At 38.0% G+C, this 21,994-nt stretch overlaps 2 protein-coding genes across 2 annotated transcripts in view; both read left to right on the forward strand.

Moving 5' to 3' along the window:
- The window catches only part of pgfb (placental growth factor b), a 31,603-nt gene extending 23,065 nt beyond the window's left edge, over positions 1-8,538 (forward strand). Inside the window, exons 2-7 of the mRNA XM_056245487.1 lie at positions 1,669-1,705; positions 2,807-3,003; positions 5,344-5,423; positions 5,663-5,692; positions 5,775-5,837; positions 7,520-8,538. Coding sequence (XP_056101462.1) covers positions 1,669-1,705; positions 2,807-3,003; positions 5,344-5,423; positions 5,663-5,692; positions 5,775-5,837; positions 7,520-7,541 — 429 coding nt within the window. The 3' untranslated portion in view covers positions 7,542-8,538. The remainder of the gene's footprint in view (positions 1-1,668; positions 1,706-2,806; positions 3,004-5,343; positions 5,424-5,662; positions 5,693-5,774; positions 5,838-7,519) is intronic.
- A 1,361-nt stretch (positions 8,539-9,899) lies between these two features.
- On the forward strand, positions 9,900-14,512 carry cipca (CLOCK-interacting pacemaker a). The gene is made up of 4 exons (XM_056245488.1): positions 9,900-10,055; positions 10,551-10,666; positions 12,143-12,312; positions 12,962-14,512. The coding sequence occupies exons 2-4, from the start codon at positions 10,621-10,623 to the stop codon at positions 13,796-13,798; spliced, it is 1,053 nt and encodes a 350-aa protein (XP_056101463.1). The 5' UTR covers positions 9,900-10,055; positions 10,551-10,620; the 3' UTR covers positions 13,799-14,512.
- The last annotated feature ends 7,482 nt before the right edge of the window (positions 14,513-21,994 follow it).

Here is a 21,994-nt window from a genome sequence, read left to right on the forward strand (position 1 = left end):
GCTATAACTTCGTTAAATCTAACGAAGCTTATCATGTCGAATGCTTTTTCCCCCTTAGTTGGTCAGAACAAAAATGGATTTTACTTACTTGTTCAGAAGACATTTTCTTATGAAAATTCTTATGTTGGTCAAACTTTCAAAAAGTGAATCTGTGATTCTGTATGACAGTATCCACACAGTGCGGTGACTGACAGCACCACTCGCCTCAAAGCACTGTGTTCATCCGCGCTGTTTCATGCCGATTTACAACCCACGTAAAGATGATAATTCCGCGAATCACTGCAGTTACAGATTTCGAACAGAGAGATGGCGACAAAGAGGAAAAGATACGGACTGCAGCTTTAAATTGACAACTTTCCTTTTCAAGTTGACTACTTGAAGCGTAAACACTTGCGATATAACATCATATATAGAGAAAAGGTTTGGAGACTTATGTGATGAATTGAATTCTCTAACACTGTTTTATAGTTTCCCCATATCTCCCATCCCAAAGTATCGCATGCTGTTTCCCTCAAGGCGCTGACTTAAAACCACACCGATTCCTACATTTTTCTGGCTTGATAGAAAAAAAAGCCATGCTGTTTATCATAGGCTCAATTGAAAATAACCGCAGAGGGAGATGGACTAATGGGAAAATAAATAGCTAAATCTTATACTTCAGGAAGCAGATTTTGAACTTGGAACAGACACACACTAACAAGAATATGATACGGCTCAGCTTCTTGTCCTGGCACACATTAGAGAGACTTTCACTGTGTAAATGCCCTGTAAAAACACAGAAGAGGAAACATGCATTATTGTTTCCTGCCACCAGAGAGGGCTGTTGTTTAAAGGCCCTGTCATGTAAGTCCAGCATTTCTGGTCACCAGCATCTTTTTTCATGCAGGGACCAGTATGGGAAGTGGGAGTGCAGGTGGACCAGATACACCAGCTCAGATTTGCTTGAGAAAAGCATGACTAGACCAGCACTATACCAGCTCTAACCAACATTACCAGCCTGGACCAACAGGGAATTATTGCTGGTTTATAAAAGCAATGGTGGCGCCAAGAAGCCGTGGTTTACAGTGAATTTAGAACAGCTAATGGGCATTGTTTGGCGGAGCTGTTATATATTCAAACCATGGCTTCACATGGATTATTGCTTTTATAAAACTTTTAGCACACATACCAGGGCCTGGTCTCAAAATTAAAGGTGAAGGGTGCCAACATGGGTCACTCATACTTCATTCATTACATAAATAACAAACAGTTACTATGCTGAAATACATAATACTGGAACCACAGCAACACATACTGATATAATGAGGTCACAGGTGTGTGTTTGTCAAGTATTTACAATGGCTCCCAATGCAGCTAAACCAATCAGAATCAAGGACCGGAACTATGAGTTTTCTAAGCTTTTTAAGTCTCAACAGGGTGTTCTTTATTGTTGAAGAAGTGATACATGAACCTTTTTAATGGGTGTGTTGGTGGGGGTTAGGGGGTGAATGGAAAAGCACAGTATATTAAATTGTATCTTAACTTTACCTGAAGATTAAACCATTCTCGAAATGACATGTTCTCGAAAAAAAATTATATTAATGAAGTGTGTTTTATCATAGCCTTTGTAGAGTATTGATTATATAATCTCTGTCTTTTTGTCAGACACTTTTTTTTTTTTTTTTGCAGAGTTCTTCCTTAGGAAATGTTAACAGCACTGCTAAAGGTAAGAGAATCAGTTCATGACTTAAAACATCAAATACATATACATCAAATACACTGGTTTATCATTTCTACATAATTTGTTTAGATGATACGCTCTGGAAGAAAAGGTTCAATATAGAACCTTAAAGGGTTCCGTCAGGTGCTTCATATATAGAACTGTTTATGGGTTCCCATCATGGGATTATTTTATTATTTTTTAAATAATTAATTTTGTTTTAATTCAATTTTAATTTTAATTAGATTTCATGAATTAAACAGCTCGTAAACCTACTTTATCACTTAACAAATCCATTAAACATGGAAGTATTATGCAATCGTTTAAAACATTTCTTCTCATATAAAAAGAGTGTATAGTTGGAAATAAAAAACAGTTTTTCCCCCATCTTTTTTACTCTGTTTAACATTTTTGTCTTGGTTATGAGGATCAGACACAGATCAAAAATGTATATTTTTCAGGAACTGTAAAAGGGGACATTGTACTTAACTCAAGTCCTTTTATTTGCCATGTGTTATTTATTTAGTAGAGCCTTTTTGGCAGTTTTTTAAACAAATTTACTGTCAAAAAAATATTTATAGCCTCTATTTCAGATGTAAGAGAGAGGCGTACTCAATAGTGAGAGTAATATGGCAATAAAAAGTCAAAATTTGTAATAAAGAGCCATTTCTCTGCAAGACCACAAAGGACATTCTCTTTTGAGAAATCCTGATAAATGAAAAACAGGAGGACACACACACACACACACGCACACACACACACTGCTGAGATTTTTCTTTTTGTCTTTCCCAGATATTTTGTAAATCATACATTTCTTTTTCGTTGTACATTTCTGCTTATATAAATGTGGGTCGTGTACTGTATATATTTGCCTTGCGAAATAAGAACAAAAGTATCTTGAGATGAAACTATAATTGGTTCAACCAGAAGTTCAGAATTTTAGTAACTATATTTTAGTCTAATGAGGCACTTTATTATTGGTTAATTATGGATTATGTGAAAAGTTCTTATCATAGTTTGCTCAGTGACTGCTTCTAAATGCTCAGTGATTGCTTCTTTTCTAGCGCTCTTTTAAATGTGTCTCATGTGTGTGTGTGTCTGTCGCAGTGATACTCTTTCAGGAGGTTTGGGGGAAAAGCTTCTGCCGCACTATAGAGAAGCTGGTGGAAGTGGTTCAGGAGTACCCTGGGGAGGTGGAGCACATCTTCAGCCCTGCCTGCGTGCCATTGGTCCGCTGCGCTGGTTGCTGTGGAGATGAGAACCTGGAGTGTCACCCTACGCTCACTTCTAACATCACTATGCAGGTAAGAACAACAATACTTACGGTTTCAAAAGAAGCACAACAGATCTTATTGTAATTGTGACATTATATCTCACAATTGTTTTTTATTTTCACATTTCTCTAAAAATAACCTCTTTTTTTTCCCATTGCTTCCACAATGTACTGAGACATTTGATTCCTCTGAATATTATATTATATTATACACTCACTGGCCACTTTATTAGGTACACCATGCTAGTTGGACCCCTTTTGCCTTCAGAACTGCCTTAAAGGGATAGTTCACTTTGAAATTAATTTTTGATATGTTTTAGCTTACCTCCAGTGCATCCAAGATGTAGGTGTCTTTGTTTCCACAGTATCTTCAATTTTGATAATTTTAGGTAAAACCGTTGTTGTCTGTCAGTCATACAATGGAGGTGAAGGGGGTCCTCCTCAAAGAGCAGTCAAAATGAAACATTATTTAATGACTCGTAAATGTAAGTACACATTGATGCCCTAAGACACGAAACGAGTGGTTTTTGTGAGAAAACGAACAGTATTTATATTGTTTTTACCTCTTGTAACCACAGCCATGTCCAAGTTATCTGAGGGCGCGGAAGCTTCCGTGTGTGACGTGTACGCAGACTGGTGCATAGATAAATTAGATGTCGCCTTGGCGACGGCAGTTCATTGGAACGAAACCTTAGCCAAGGCGACAGCTAGGGTATATATATCTATGCACCAGTCTGCGTACACGTCACACACGGAAGCGTCCGCGCCCTCAGATAACTTGGGCATGGCTGTGGTTACAAGAGGTAAAAACAATATAAATACTGTTCGTTTTCTCACAAAAACCACTCGTTTCGTGTCGGCATCAATGTGTACTTACATTTACGAGTCATTAAATAATGTTTAATTTTGACTGCTCTTTGAGGAGGACCCCCTTCACCTCCATTGTATGACTGACAGACAACAACGGTTTTACCTAAAATTATCAAAATTGAAGATACTGTGGAAACAAAGACACCTACATCTTGGATGCACTGGAGGTAAGCTAAAACATATCAAAAATTAATTTCAAAGTGAACTATCCCTTTAATTCTTCATGGCACAGATTCAACAAGGTGCTGGAAACATTCCTCAGAGATTTTGGTCCATATTGACATGAGCGAATCACACAGTTGCTGCAGATTTGTCGGCTGCACATCCATGATGTGAATTTCCCATTCCAGCACATCCCAAAGATGCTCTAGTCTATTGGATTGAGATCAGGTGACTGGAGGCCATTTTAGTTTAGTGAACTCATTGTCATGTTCAAGAAACCAGTTTGAGATGATTTGAGCATTTTCACCCACAGAACTGCCGTTCACTGGATATTTTCTCTTTTTCTGATCATTCTCTGTAAACCCTAGAGATTGTTACGTGTGAAAATCCCAGTAGATCATCAGTTTCTGAAATACTCCGACCAGCCCGTCTGGCACCAACAACCATGCCACGTTCAAACTCACTTAAAGGTGAACTAAGTAACTTTTTTACCTTAACCGAACAGCTTTGGAGTCATTGTAATGTTTATATTACTGATTTCGTGTTGAATGGTGGTCGTCTCGCACCCCCCTGGTGCCTGTGAGCCGCAAAACCACCCTTGCAACTTTGGGCAGGCGAGCCGCCGGCCTGAGTGTTAGGAAGTATCGTGTGATATCAGGTCTCGCGAGGTAACGAATTGCTTTACGGCAAAAAAACAGATCTGATAAAATTCTGATAAAATGAGCATTAAACAGAAATAACCCGGCGCCGTATACATGTGGTGTTGGGCGCGCGCAGCTCTTAAAGGGGCCATACCTTATTTCCACTCGTTACAGCGTCCATCCTACTGAACAGGTACCGGTGTACAGGGGGAGGGGATCCGGCCCTGAGTGCGAGCCATCTCTGCGTGAGTGCTATTCACGACAGTACAAGTAGCCTACTCCACAGCGACTCTAGGGGTCGCTGTTTGACAAAAACAGAATTCTTACTGAGTGCTGCTTTAAATCCCCTTTCTTCCCCATTCTGATGCTCAGTTTGAACTTCAGCGGATCATCTTGACCATTTCTACATGCCTAAATGCATTGAGTTGCTGCCATGTGATTGGCTGATTAGATATTTGTGTTAATGAGCAGTTGAAGAGGTGTACCTAATAAAGTGGCTGGTGAGTGTATTATATTATATTATATTATGACCTAAATATATAAAAATGGCCATGATTGTTAAGGTAACTTTGGCATTGTTTGCTTTTTCACTAAAGTAATATCTGTATCTATATCTGTAGACATCTATATCTGGAGACATTGTTTTGTCTGTGTCAGGCACACAGCTGTGATGGATATTAATATTTTGACTTTTTCAGTTATTAAAGATTAAGCCAGCAGAGCAGGGCCAGGAATATGTGGAGATGACCTTTGTGGAGCACAAAGCCTGTGAATGTAGGTAAGGAAAAGACCAATTCAGTTTATGTAACCGTATGTTTTGCATACAGCTATTTTGTGATACAGCTGCTTATTGTTATTATAGATTATTGAACATAATTGAATATCGAATATAAATGTTGAAATTGTGAATGTGTTTTTCTGGATGAACTGAATGCATCATGTACGAAATATGTGTTTGTAATAGTCCCTCTGCTCTTCTTTTTGTCTCTGCATGATTTTTCTTACATTGTGATCAAGACTAAGAAAACCTTCAACAAAACAAGACAGGTAACAAGTCGTACCACACTTACGCAATTACACTTTGGTGTACTAACACATTGGATTACAGTGATTATTCATGTTTTTGTAGATGGAAACCCAGAAATAGAGGGAGAAAAAGGAAGGAGAAACAGAGAGTGAAAGACTGTGACAGGTAAGTTAAATATTGATAGTTTTACATTAGCTTGTAGCTAAGCTAACAATGCAATATTATAAGCATAAAGTGCATAGTACACTAAACATACATATTTAACTATACTTTCCTGTATTTAATGAAATCTAAATATACCGGTATATATTTTTTATCAACATCAACGATCTGCCATTGGATTGATTTTTTCCAGTGAAAATGCGCTAAAAATGACTTTCATTGATGAAAAACAGTATTAATAGTATATATAGCAGTAGTGTACGCTGCTGTCACTTTCATACACAGATCAAATATACACATGCGATTTCTTCCCTGCTGTTTACACTCACAGACATAACCGACTGTGTGTGAGTTTTGTTCTGTCTCTTTAAAATAACCTTGTGTGTATTTGCTAGTTTAAGCGCAATAAGATGCGAAAGTGAAATCAGTTTAATATATAGTTTATATAGTTTAACTGTGCACGTGCTTTGGATGTGTGCGCTCAGAAAACCATAAGAAGTTTACTGATACGGCTTTAAAGCATGCAAATAAAAAACTTTTATGACGATGAAGAACTGCAATGTCACGTGACCGTGGACGTGATAGAGATGATAATCAAAACCGAACAGGTGTTTTAGTTTTTGGCAGAGTATCTGAGGCATGAAGGCTCCGCCCTCTTCTAGATAGGGGGGCGGGGAGCAGCAGCTCATTTGCATTTAAAGATACAGTACATGCACGAAAACGGCATGTTTTTCCTTCCACTCAAAAAATGGGCTTTTACAACATGGTATAAAAAATGATGTGTGGTATTTTGAGCTGAAACTTAACAGACATATTCTGGAGTCCCCTTTAAAAAATAATGATGTGCATGGATAAACCATTTATAACAGGGCTCTCAAGTGTCACGCATTGAGCGTGACAGTCACTCATTTCGGTCTTTTGTCACGCACTCCCGCCACACATTGTATTTCTCACGCTGAAAAACTATTTATAATATATTTAATATGCCGCAGCGCCCAAAATTTCTCTGGCTGCGCCGGTCTCACTATGGAACCGGCAGGAATCAAGCGCGTCTCCCCTGGAGTTCTTAGTCGAGCCTGCCACTTATCAGCCAATCAGAAAAAAAAAGAAAGGGGTTACGCAATAGCCAATCAGAAAATAGCACTATTGTATCTGGGTAAGATTCAAGAAAAGTCATGATCTCCTGTTTTAATGTTACAAAAAATTCACAACTTGTTTGAGAGTGACACAAACAATGACAACTTGACTGCTGTTAGAGAATATTTCCCAGATAATTAGCATCAGTTTTTCATGAGTGTCTGTACCTTAGCCAACAGTTTTAAAGTCTGTTCACTGACAACACCTGCTCAGAACAAGTACTCTAGGCCTAGTCATATTTCCGTTATCACACGGGTTGGGGATGTCACTCTTGCCTGTCTTTAAAACTTGAGAGCCCTGTTTATAATACTGCAATATACCGTTAAAAAAAATAGTTTTTGATTTCATTGTGACTTTAAAGCCAGTAATTTCAGACATAACCACATGAATAAAATCATCTCACTAGGTTCTAAAACAAAGCTGAAATGATGTCTCCACATTTCAGTGACATTTTGATAAGAGCAGTTTTAAAAAAAATGTATTTAAAGACCACAAGGACAAAGAGTGCATTGTTTTCTGAGCGTATATGTGCTCTCTCTCACACACAGGTGTCAGCCTCCCCGTAGGTAAACGCTGTCTTGCCGAGATGCCAGCCAATCACGCGCACCCTCCCTCTTCTGTGCGACCCTCACCATCATCATCATTCACTCATGGATACTGCCACTGCTCCGCATCCCACGATCCCAGATGCGCAGTTGTTATGGTGACGGGGCTTGTGTCTGCAGTGATCTATACAGGAAACTCCTGTTGTGCTAGTCTCTACAGAAGAAAAACAAACCTAAAATCTGAGACTGACTTAAACCCTAAGGACTTATATTATTATAATATAATAAGATTGTTATTTTATTGTGTTATATTAATAACATTAGTAGTAGTAGAAGTAGTATATAGTAGTGGGAACTGGTTTAGCAGCCAGCTTTTCCAACTCTTATTTATTGAAATCCACTGAAGTACAACTGTTTGTGTTCCATTAATCAATATATTAAAAGAGCCATTGTGTGTTTGTTAATAAATCCAGGAGGAACCACAGAACAAACTAAGCCAAAGATATTCTATTTTCATCTGTCTTATCACAACTATGCCTATATTACACTTTACAGGTGAAAACCTTGTTAGGTGATGTTTTCATAAGTAGTATTTTCTTTTTAAAGCTTCTCTGTGGGTTTATTCCTTGACCTGAGCATCAAATAAGTGGATTGACATACTGACCTCTAGTGGTAATAATAAAATAATTACAGTACGTACATTCACAAAGTGTTCATCAAAGATTAATACTGATCTGAAAAAGTCATCCCGTAATAATATATATCATTATAGTTTTTTCAGCTATGGTAATAATACAAGATTTGATGTGTGCACTGTGTAAGGACAAAGACTTGCTCTGAAAGGGCCAGTCAACAGCAACCGAGACAGACGTTCATCACGATATGAGTGAATGTTGGTGTATTTGTATTATTGTGAAAATGACTGAATTTCCCACACTTTAGACTCGGGTCTGTAAAGTGCCGGAATTAAACCAAAGAGGCATTAATATCTATGCTGCTGACTGAGCGTAGGGCCCTAAATATAAATGCAAGATTATTCACCAAAGGGCTATTTCATTCCCAATGTATAAAAATGTTGTGTGTTTTTCATAAAATACTGTTAATATGTATTAATATTATACAAATCTAAGAGTAACTTTCAGAATAGAGTGACTATTGTTTATTTCTGATTATCATTAAAAAATGTTTTGTGAAATATTTGGTGTCTATGTGTGTGTGTGTGTGTGTGTCATTTTGACCAAAGACATTTTGTTTTATTAACAAAGTTCGGGAGGAACACGTTCAAATGATCTTAGCATGAGAGGACTCATCTATGTTCCTCGACTGTTTTCTTCATCCCTCCACGGCTCACCACTCCGACTCCTCACACTGGTCTGGTTACTAACCAGAGATAAGGGGGGAGTGCTCTGGGTTCGGGCCAAAATACCGAGCATACTACTTTACTCTATCAGATTATCTGATCGTTAATGGAAGTTGTGGTTGGGAAATGTAGTTTAAAATTGTTTAAATGTTGGATTTGTAAAGTCACAGTTCAATAATATATGTTCCATATTATAAAATCTTAGTTAGGCTGTATACAGTAAAGCATAGGCCTACAAGTGTTCATTTAAAGGGTGGATCTGTTCTTGTCCCACATTCTGCATTATAGTCAATAAATTCAATAAAACCACAAATAAATCTGTTCCAGTATCCAAATTTTGATTGATTTGATGCATATGATTTACACTTTAATGCGTTTATGACTTCCTGAAGTTGGAGTTTGTGAAGTAATTACCCAAGAGGCATGTCTGGACCTGTTGGGTGGGCTATTCTGTTGATGTTGCACAGTGCCAAAGGCCGTGTACTTTAGTTACATTTGTGTTTAAGATCAGGTTTCAGGTTAAGATTTGTAATGTTAGTGGATCAGGGTCAAGTGGACACTTGTAATCACCATTCAAAAAGAAGGAACACTTAATAATTCTAAAGAAATTACAGTTCTACCTGTGGCAAATAATAATAACAATAAACACATCCACACAATATTTATTTATTTACTAACTTTATGATACGTACATTTATTTGGATGTCACTGACGTTTGAACTGCTTGAAAAATCACAATACCAATGTTTTTATTACGTGGCTTCCATTATTCGCACAACATTTTTTATTTATGAAAAATGATGAGCTGGAGAGGATGATGACGCTGCAACGCGTGCTAGATTCACTCTTGACGCTGCAGTGCAGATTTCACCGTGTGAGAAATGCAGACCACATTTCACAGTCACGTTTACAGTCGCAAGGGTTCAACTCTGGACCAATCAGAAGGCGATATGCAAATGAAAGGGGGACCTTGCATAGTCAAGCAGGTGACGATTAGGCTGTTCCCCTGGTAACAGCCATTTAAGTCAGCTGTGAAGGCGGAGCTACGTTTGTAAACTCACGTTGCACTCTGGACAGTCTGGTTCCCACAACAACCGAAATATAAGCTTAGTTTGAACTTGTAAGTCGTCAAGCGTCATTTCACACACAAGCCATAACCAGAGAAGATAATTTATCTTGGTAAGTATTGAAAAACGTTTGTTTTTTTGTTGACGTGTGTGTTTATTGGAGAGTCTCGTGTTTGGCATCGTGTATCAAGTGCTGCAGTAACTACAGTAGACTCTGTCGTATGTAAAACTATTCACTTCTAGATCTAAAATAAGAAATAAGGTGCTTTTGTTATTTTAAAGCTATATTTTAAGATGTTGATATGTATTGTGTTATTTCTGCGGTGCTTTAAGAGCTGTTTTTATGTGTCTCTTTCAGTAACTGCTTGTTATTAATTCATTAGCTGTTTATTTACTATCAGAAACTGTATTTAGTAGTGTTTCCTAATTCACGATAAAGGGATTTTGCACGAATAAACCATACATTTTGTCTTTAAAACAGTTTTAAGTCAGTTTGGAGGTGCATTTCATTGACTCGAGTCATTAATGTGCTCATGTTACACTAGACTATCATATTTCAGGGTTTTGACTTTCCTTTATTTAATCCATGGGTCTGTCCTTCTCTCAGTCACTGCCTGGATCAGGGCTGTACAGATGGACTGAAATCAAACGAATTGGACCACCAGAGAAGATCCAACATGGGCAACAAACGGAAAGCCTCCAATGAGATCGACAAAGATTCAGGTTTGTCATTTATATATATTGCCATTTTTATATATAAACATAATCCTAACCCTAAAGTATGTACATGTAGTTAGTTATCATTACCAAAAGCTTAAATGTATAATTGCACTGTAACACGGACACCTTAAAATAAAGTGTAACCCAAGATTGTTTATACCCGTTGCCAAATAGGCCACTCCAGGATGACATTCAAGTTTTTAATATTATAAGATCCACCAACATGTTCTCTTCATCCAAATCCTATACCCCTGAAGCTAGTTTTATTAGATTGTGCTGGGTTTAACCCTGTGAGCAACCTTCTTTATTCAGTCAACACTTTGGCAGAAATATTGAAAAAAGTTTGATCAAATATATAGGCCTATCCGGTTGTTAAGTCGTGACGTAACCACTCTCCGATAATACTGTTTCCGGGTCCAAAGGCCGGGTCCTCTCTACCTACCTACCGCTTTCGCCCGAGTTTTAACGTGTTCCCGTGTTGTTTAAATAGATCGGAGTTAAAAAACAAGTGACATTCAACTGTCATTCTACCGCTTTCCCTGTGACGAGAAAGATAAGAGAAAATGGCTGCAGTTGATAAGGTAAGTTACAAATCTTAAACGAATGAAGAAACTTTGGCGCCAGTGGGTGCTATCCCTTAATCCCTAGTAACACCCACTGGCACTGAAGCGAAAAAAGCCCTTAAGAAAAGGGTTTATTTAGTCTAGGATCTGGAGTGGACGAGCGGAGCGCTTGGGCCCGGAAGAGGCTAAACGTCACGCGTGACGTCAGACTTAACAACCGAATACAGTATATATCGTGGCCACGAATTAAGAATTCGTTCACTCATTTTAGTTAAATCGAGGCCACAAATTAAGAATTCATTCCCACAATTTACTAATTCGCTCTCTAGTTTTGATTTAACTAAAACAAGGGAACAAATTATTATTACAATGTGGCCATGATTTAGTAAAACGAGGGAACAAATGATTATATTGTGCGCATGATTTTCTTAAAGCGAGGGAACGAATTAGTAAAACGTGCTGACCTATTAGTAAGTCATGATGTGAACAAACTGTAAATTCGTGGCCACTATACACACATATTGTTTTCCCACGTTATGTGCGGGGCTCCTGGATATAATAATACATTTAAAATTGAATTATTTATTCAAAAATCGATTTTAAAAACCTAACATAGTTTACCATAAATTTGTCACGCCATGAAAATAGCCACAGAAGCTGGCATGGTGTTAAAAACAAACAAACAAACAAACAAACAAACACAATCTCAGGTTACAGGAGAAAGTCGATTCACGATTCATGGTTTAAAGCCAAATATAGTGCTCTACTTGTCTTTTTCAAATGCAGCGGTGTAATTATATGCAATTTCACCATTACTGACTATATTTATAAAAGGTTGTCCATAATTAGTTTGTTATAGGTGTATAACTGCACATAATTACTAGGTTTTACTCTTAACACTATTTTCCCACCATAGATGCCAGCTCAGGATATTACAGTGCTTTGGACCAGACAGACTTTGAAGACGTGGGACCAACCAGTACTGCAGCTCAAAGCATGCCGACAGCTCCTCGGGTGCCTTTCATTCCTGGCTCACATCCAGGCGTCTCTCGCATGATCGTAATGAACAACCTTGTCCTCAAGCAGGTATTACACACTCATACAATTCTCTTAAATCCATAGTTGCTTTTCTTGAAACATCCGTGTTTGAGACTGAGTTATAGTATTGTTTCGGTCAACCCTGTAATTTAACATGGTGATAGTTACAGCTCATTACATTGTGATCTTTGCCTCACGAAAAATCACCAAGAAAAAGCTGAATATGATCAGAGATGTCTGTAAATCATTGAAACTAGTCTATGAATGCCATGTTTTTATGTACTTTGAATTACTCAAAGTAATGCGGCCAGCTGAAGTAGGCAAGAAAAACGTGAAAGTTCTAATATTGTACATTTAAATCCGTTTCAAAATGAATGATATAAAAAAATACATTTGACTTATTCTCTAAGGCAAGTTTTCATACCCTTTCAGAAACTGGTTTAGTTAAATCTGACATATTGATATAAGGTGAGATTATTTCACAACAAATTATTTTATTGGTGCCAGTTGCGGCTAATTAAATATTATGGACATTTGTCCATGGTACGTTATAAGGGTCAAACTTTGCTTCTTGCTTGTACAGCTGTTTTTTCATTGAATAAATGAATAAGACACATCACTGACCCACCTGTTATTGTGGATGAGAACTAAAGAGTATCTGTTTTACAAAATTGTTCATTGATAATTCTTGTTTCAGCCAAACTCTGTGGCCCCTGCGTTAAAACCTTGGAGCTTAAACACTTCATTGGATGTGGTTCCTCAGTCCCAGCTGCTTTTCCTACAGCCAGTCATACCCACCAGTGACTGTAGCAGCCAGAGCTCTGACAAGCAGAAACTTTCCAGAAAGCATGTTCCCATGCAGGGTCCACAAGGGTCTACAGTCGACCAGGGTCCCAGTGCCATCCATAAGAGGGCAAACCACAGTCATAGTGGTAGACATCAACGATGCTGTTATGATGATAAACCTTTCGACAGTTCCTCTTTGAAGCAGGATGATTCTGAGACATGCAAGGGTTATGGAGTAGACCCTTACATTGCTTCTTTGGGAGACATGGGTGTGGAAAGCCCCTCGTCCAGGCTTTCTGACCTTCAGGAGCCCCATACCACTACTTCACCGTTCTCACTTTGCGCTCACTCCCTCCTCGCTTCATTCCCTCAGAAGTGTCCCAATTCTTCATTCGCCCAGAGCAGTGATGGGGAGAATATCTCAGATGACTTCTCTCCAAGTTCCAGCAAACGCAAACGCTTCTGCAACACTTATAATATTCTGAATCGGTCAGGCCTGCTGGGCATCACACTGCGCACAAAGGAACTTATTCGGCAGAACAAACGTTCCCAAGCCCAACTTCAGAGTCTGCAGGCTCAGACTGACCTCTTCTTGGAGGCCATATGTAGTGGAGACCCCAAAGTCTGGACCAGATTACAGCTCATCCTCCAGAACTCTAGAAACAGTGAGGAGACGCCAATGGAATCACCGGTGGACTCTCTAAAGGATGCGGAGAAGGAAACCTCAGATCAGGGTTGTATGGTGTAGTAGCAGGTTTAGATATTAATATTTCAACTGCTGCGGTTTTATGGAATAACCATCTTTACTTAGACCTCAGAAGCTTAGGAAATGTTCAGCTTCTTTTTGTAGATTCAGTTGGAAATGTCAGAGATTTGAGACTTTGGAGATCTAGTTATCACATCATATGTTATCTATCCGATATTAGTCATCCCTACACCTGTGGTTTTGTCAAAAGTATATAAATACAATGTTTAGCTAACAACTGCATTTTTTTCTGAATAAAGTGATTCATTTGATAATGAAGAAATGCTAAAAAAAAAAAACAGTGTACTCCCAGTTTAAAAACAAAGCTATTAACCGTATTTTACTCTAATTGGTTACTATTTGGAAAGGAGGCCTTGGAACACCGGAACTGGAAAGTAAAAATATTTTCTGCTCCGAATGACAACAATGGAAAATGAAACCTTTATTTTCTAATCTTTGTATCTAATAAATGCCTTTGACAAATTACACACATTTGTGTGTTTTATCTTTAAGAGATTATACTTAAGTGCACAATAATATTTGTTTTAATTCAGTTAAAAATGTGAAATTCAGATTCATCCTTGTGACAATTTGAGGATTTGTAATAATGTCTTTGTAATAAACATGATTTGTATGTGTATAATGTGTTTTCATCTCCAATTAAATGTTTTTGTTACTGTTGTTATCTATGCGAATAAAGAGTAAGAGGACTAATAACCTCTTGTGCTAGTCAGTGTGTATTTGAATGGTTATTATTTGTAATGCATTGTGATGAATTCTTAAGTGGGATGTTTGCATAGAGAGAGTGTGAATTTTCTTACAGTTTGGGTGTGAATGGGCAAATTGGCAAATGTTTCTTTCTTCCTGTAGCAATCTGTTATACTGCATGCATACAGATTGTTTGTGTTTGGGAAAGCAGGTACTAAGTACTTGATCAGGTGTAGTACAGTAATGAATGCGACATGTGATAGAATGTACACTAGTGTACTTTATTAACAAGTTGTTGATTTATCAGAAGCCAATACTACTCAATACTTTTTTTTTATGCTGTAGAAATCTATGCAATAGTCTTAGTATTAGTATAAGTGCAGTTTTGTATTCTCTAGGTGTCATTTGACTTTTTATGTGCCTTAAAAAAATAAAGGCATTTTAAATAAATTTCAAATTATCCTCTGGTTATTTCAAGTTTGAACAATGATTTGAAGATCTCTGAAACTATCAAATTGTTCAACAGTTTAAAATAGGAAACTATATACATATATATATATATATATATATTCACACCGTGCTGGGTAGTAACTAATAATCTGGAATACATAATCAAATTAAAATGAAGAAGGCTACTTGTAATTATTAAATTTTAAAGGGGTCCTATTATGACCTTTTACAAAGTCTTGATTTTGTTTTTGGGGTGTACTAGAGAATATGTTTTCATACTCGATTGTTCAAAAAACACATTTTCACATATTTTACATTATTACAGCTCCTCTCTCCCCAGTCTGGTTGAACACGTCATTTTCGATGAAGCCCCTCCTTCCGAAATATGAAATGCGCTGTGATTGGTTAGCTGACCAATGTGTTGTGTTTGGCTTTGGCAGCGCTTAGCGTGTGTTTTGGAAATGGGGCAGCTGAGGCAGCGCTGCGTAACAGTTTTATGATCTGCACCAAAATAGATCGAGCTTTGGTGAAAACTAAGTGAATATTTAATGACTTGTATGCAATAGTAATTTCTTGCTAAAAATGACATCATAAGTGGAAAACGTTGATCAAAAATGTACATAACACACAAACTGACTACCAGCATAGACAGTATAAGAAGTGGACAGAGCCATCTCATTGGAACTCAGTTGAGACAGTTGAAGCCCATTTTTAGCGATTTTTGAGCACTTCCGTTCCTGACGCGCAGACTCAAACCAAGGGGGTAATCCATCGACCGGAAGTTGAAGCCGGCCGGGTGCCGCCATGTTGTAGCAGAACTTCACTTGCGTTAGCATTTCCATTGACTACCATTCATTTTGGCGTCACTTTGACAGCGAATAACTTTACATCTGAGGCGTTTAAAGACTCCATTTGTCCATTATTTATTTCTAAAGAAACACGACAATGTATAAAGTGCGCCATTACCTTCTATGTTACATTATGGCCCCGTAGAAACAGTTTTAGTAAAAATAGGCTAACGATTGCGTCATAACCACTCGACTCTCTGTCGCGCTGTACAGAAATGACCGTACAGACAGGAGGAGAAGCTCGCAGGCGATCGGGGGGACGTCCCGTCAAGGGAGAAGCCCATAGATAATGAGTCCATAAAAGCAACGGAATACTTACTCCTGCTCACTCACGCCAAAGAACTCTTTGCTCAAGTTCCCCGTCTCTGCAAGATTAACGTTGGCAATTTTCACGCACAGCTACTAGAAGATTTACGTCTGTCAGACAGGTTGCTCACGTCATCAAAGCTTAGTTTGAGTCGGTTTGAGTCTGCGCGTCAGGAACGGAAGTGCTCAGAAATCGCTACAAATGGGCTTCAACTGTTTCAACTGAGCTCCAATGAGATGGCTCTGTCCACTTCTTATACTGTCTATGACTCAAACCGACTCAAACTAAGCTTGATGACGTGAGCAACCTGTCTGACAGACGTTAATCTTCTAGTAGCTGTGCGTGAAAATTGCCAACGTTAATCTTGCAGAGACGGGGAACTTGAGCAAAGAGTTCTTTGGCGTGAGTGAGCAGGAGTAAGTATTGCGTTGCTTTTATGGACTCATTATCTATGGGCTTCTCCCTTGACGGGACGTCCTCCCGATTGCCTGCGAGCTTCTCCTCCTGTCTGTACGGTAATTTCTGTACAGCGCGACAGAGAGTCGAGTGGTTATGACGCAATCGTTAGCCTATTTTTACTAAATCTGTTTCTACGGGGCCATAATATAAGATAGAAGGTAATGGAGCCCTTTATACATTTTCGTGTTTCTTTAGAAATAAATAATGGACAAATGGAGTCTTTAAACGCCTCAGATGTAAAGTTATTCGCTGTCAAAGTGACGCCAAAATGAATGGGAGTCAATGGAAATGCTAACGCAAGTGAAGTTCTGCTACAACATGGCGGCACCCGGCCGGCTTCAACTTCCGGTCGATGGATTACCCCCTTGACTACCAGCCGCAACTTTCAGACGCCATATTTATTTTTCTAGCTCAACTGTCACAGAATGGAAAGCACAGGATTGTGGGATATCAAAGGCAGTGAAGGATACATCTATAGGCTACTGCCTTCATAAATCGATCAGATGAAGGTTTCTCAGGAGACAGGAAGTGAAACTAACATTGCATTCGGACATGCCTTGATGCCTTCCGACCTTGGAATGTGTCCTCCGAAGGCACCATTTATCAGTTTTCGGATGCAGCCATAAATATTAACATGGCATACATTTTAAACCATTTCGAGCCCGATTCAGACCCTGACAATGTTAACGAACAAGAGGATTGTGCTGAACGGATTTCAAGCACGGACTTTGCAAGCACGGATTTCACAGGACGTTTAAGAGTGATATGTTTTTTTTTTTCTTTTCTTATAGATAAGATGTTATCCACCATTTAATCATATTTGGCTTACAAAAGCAAGAGCTTACAAAAGCTAAAGTAAACACTACATCAATGTTAGTTAGCAGGCTAGCGGAGGCAAAGCATTGTCCTTCAATTACATCATAGCTATCATACTGCAAGTACATAAAGCTTATAATTGGAACTGTTATTAGAAAACACAACTAGAATTAATGACATACTTACAAGTTGTGATCCATGAAAAACAGATTTTCCCGACAAAACGGGAATGTTACGTCTTTCAGGAGAAGCTTTTGTGAGTATAGCCTGCATTGTACTCTCTTCTGGAAGCTGTTCTCCGTAAAATGTGATGCGCACAGACAAACGTTGAGGTTATAATGTTCAGGAACAGTGTTAAAAATAGATGTAACCTTTCTAAGTTCATCAGCTTTAGGACAAACTTTTTCCGGGGTGTAAAAAACAGCGACAACTCCTCTTCCTCTTCTCTAAAGCAGCCCAACATGGCCTCACCGGAGGGCGGGGTTTAGCGCGATGTAGTCCCCACCAGACGTTTGTTGTAGTCCTTAAAAAGCAATTACTTTAATAGAAAATATCTCTATTTGCATTGAACGTTTAACATTGTATCTTTGCAGATGTTGTTTATGCTCAAACAGCAACATTACAAACTAACTAAAGTTAAAAAAGTGAAATCATAAATTTAAAATACTCATAATCAGTAATAGTTACTTTTTTATTGATTACATGATTATGTTATTCTCACAATGGCAGCAAAATATTCATAATTTATTGATTCTCCCTACTACTTCTTTTATATCTCTTACATTTTTCTTTCTAGAAAAGCCTAGTGCTTATACGTTGAGAGGTTTGTGGAATTGCACATCATGACCAGCTACTATGTGCCTGTCACTAAAAACTGAGACCCACACAGCATTTGATCACTGGATGTACAGAAATCATTTCACTTAAGAAGTGTTTTCTCAACATTGCATATCTAACAAACTCCTGACGAACACATCTAACCATGCATTACTGTCTTTGTCTTTGGAAGGTTTTTATAATTCAAACACATTCAAATATACAAATTCATGTAATTTCATATTTGCATGGAATGCAAGGATTCCCCAACTTTTTTTGTCAACTGAACCTCTTTGACCTAAAGTAGACCTGAAGTACCCCTGAGATTTTAGGATTAGGATTATCCTATTCAAATCAATGTGATAAACGAGTTAGGTTAAAAGTAATCAAAAAGTAGTCGCGTTATATTACAGCAATTGTGTAATGTGATGGATTACGTTACTAACTACAATTTTTGCCATGTAATTTGGAGTCAGTAACCAACTACAATTTGTAAGTAATCAATTTTTGAGCCAAAACATTATGACCACCTGCTAATATTCTGTTGGTCCTCCGCTTGCTGCCAAAACAGCCCTGACCCGCCGAGGCTTGGACTCTACAAGACCCTGAAGGTGTCCTGTGGTATCTGGCACCAAGGTGTTAGCAACAGATCTTGAACTCTTCATCATGTTCCTCAAACCATTCCTAAACAACAGCATTATCATGAAGGGGAGTACCTGGTCTGCAACAATGTTAAGGTAGGTGGCACTGTGGCAACCGTCAAATTGATGTCCACATGAATGATCGGACCCATGGGTTTCCCAGCAGAACATTGCCCAGAGCATCACACTCCCTCCACTGGCTTGTCATCGTCCCACAGTGCATCCTGGTGCCATCGCTCGCTTCCCCAGGTAAACAGCGCACCTGGACACGGCTGTCCACTTGATGTAAAAGAAAACGGGACAACCTTCTTCCATTGCTCCAAGGTCCAGTTCCGACGCTTCCCAATTCTAGGTGCTTTCGATGGTGGACAGGGGTCTTCATGCGCACTCGGTTTGATCTGCGGCTACGCAGCAGAGTTTAATGCACTGTGTTGTGACATATTCCTCCCATTGCCATTATTAAAATGTTGTGGCTTGTGCCACAGAAGACCTTTTGTTGACTTGGACTACACAGATAGCCTTTGTTGCCCTCATGCGTAGATGAGACCTTGGCGCCCAACACCCTGTCACCAGTTTGTGGTTTGTTCGTCCTCGGACCACTGTTGGTAAATTCTCACCACTGGTGACCGGGAGCAACCCAATTTCTCCTGCATCCACGGAGAACACGTTGACTATGAGAACTGATTGTTTGCCTACCCAGACCTTAATATATTACCTTGTTAGGAGTAACTTAATTAGTTGCAAATAAATAAATCACAGAAAATGTAGGTTCATTATTGTATTCCATATTTTCCATGCATCAAATACAGATGTATTAATTCACAAGAGTATAACTGCTAACTATGTGGTAGAAAAATGAATATATATATATATATATATATATATATATATATATATTTATATATATATAAAAAACATCATCTTAGCATTGATAGTTCAATTGGCAATGGAAATAAGCTCCTGTTTCTGAACAACTAAGCCAAACATAGACAACTAATTCAGTCTAGATAGACGTCGAGGACCATGTTTCAAAACATCCAACAGGATTGAGAGCGAAGCACTCGCAAGCGTGCACTTATAATAATTTAAACACTGACATGAAACTTAATAGTGGATTGCTGTTTTATAAGAGGGTTTCAGTTACAGAACAGTGTGACCCTCCATTATTACTAATTACTTTGACCGTGTTGGATAAGGGAACACAGCAAAAAATACACACACAACTATTGCTTGCTGTAAATCACCACAATTGTTTTTCGGCTAATCCGTTGTCTAGGGGAAATGTAAATAACATTTTAATATAGCACCAAACTCAAAATGATTTGTAATAAAATAAAGTTTTTATAATTATCTTTCTAACTAATGTTTTTCTTCAGACAGGATCACGATCCACGGTCTTATCACGATTCCTTTTCATGTTGGTTTTGAAGACACTGAGCAGTTCATCCAAACTAATTTCCCTATTACATTTTTTTTTTGCCTTACAAGGTATTAAAAAAAAGAAAGAAAATAATAACAGACCAATATCTTATTATTATTATTTTATTTTTGTTATTAATAATAGGAACAAAGATGAAAATGACAAATAATAGGACAAATTGAATAGAATATACAAATAAATAGTGCATTACTAGTTTAAGCTACAGTAGGTGCATTTACTGTAACAGTAGCATTCATAAATGTATAAAACAAATGTAAAATTGTGAATTAAATATACAGATTCTTAAAGCTACTGAAGTTATTCAGTCAAGAGTAGTGAGGGATTTCTCTTTGTATTTTGTTTTTTGAATAATATAATGTTATCAATGCTGCCAATATAATGAAACACATGCATAATCATAATATACTGACATGCATCCGAACAATTTACATTCACTTAAGATATAAACAACTGTGTTTATGTAAACCCTTGTATGTATTTGACAGGTTAAGCACAATAAGACAGGAAAGAAAACTTAGTTCAGTACTCACGTGCTGTGTGACAGGCTTTTCGAACGCGTGCACTTTGGTTTTATGTGCTCAGAAAAGCTTATGTCAGAACAGGCAAGACTATAAAACGCATGCAAATAATAAACTTTCGTGATGGTGAGCCTAACCCAAACCTTGCGTGTTTAACATTTGATGTGAATGTACGCTGTGTTGTACACAATATTTGGACGGAGGTGCCAGAACTGCAACTGATAGATGTGCACTGTAGCACGATACTACAATTTCCCAACAAAAGCAGATTGTGGAGACATTTTAATCATTCACAATCTAAAATCGTGATAATCAGTGTGTGCTCAATTCAGAAATAGATACATTAATTCCAGTTCAGTATCTCAAATTAGTTTCAATGGAATTTAGATTGCAGAAATTCAAATCTTGAATAGAAGTGGAATTAAAATGCACATTTGACCATTTTAACCACAAATCACTGGTGTGGAAATTAGCAAGAATTGCACAAGTAATGTAGATAGATAAAGAAATTTAGTACAGGATAGCCTTTCTCTTTGTTTTCTTTAAATGTTTAAGCCATGTGACTAAACTTGCAGAAGGCTTTTTACAGGAAGAGAGTCAGTGTAGTTACACTCAATGTTCATGGCTTCAAACAGTTCATGAGTAGTTTAAATGTCTCCCAAGTTTAATGTGAGACCAAATATTCACTATAGGTTTCAAATCTGGACTCGGACCTGGCCAAAACTTGAGCCTGATGGGCTTGTTCTTAAGCCAGTTCTTCTTCTGCAGTGTGGGCAGGAGCGTTGTCTTATTAAAAAAGAACATCTGATCATTCCTCTTTAGATAACAACTTTTCAATTGTGGGAAGCCATTCTGTAATATTCTCTTATATTCCAAACAAAGCATTAAAGGGATAGTTCACTTTGAAATTATTTTTTGGTATGTTTTAGCTTACCATCCAAGATGTAGGTGTCTTTGTTTCCGCAGTAGTTTCAATTTTGATATTTTTAGGTCAAACCGTTCTTGTCTGTCAGTCATATAATGCAGGTCTATGGTCACCACCTCAAAGAGCATGCACAGAGAAGTCCAAATTAAACATGATTTAATGACTCGTAAATGTAAGTACACATTGATGGCCTAAGACACGAAACGAGCGGTTTGTGTGAGAAAACGAACAGTATTTATATCGTTTTTACCTCTTGTAAACACAGCCACG

This window comes from Rhinichthys klamathensis, unplaced genomic scaffold (assembly GCF_029890125.1).
Source record: "Rhinichthys klamathensis goyatoka isolate OS25496 unplaced genomic scaffold, OSU_Roscu_1.1 h1tg000032l_1, whole genome shotgun sequence".
Lineage (NCBI taxonomy): Eukaryota > Metazoa > Chordata > Actinopteri > Cypriniformes > Leuciscidae > Rhinichthys > Rhinichthys klamathensis.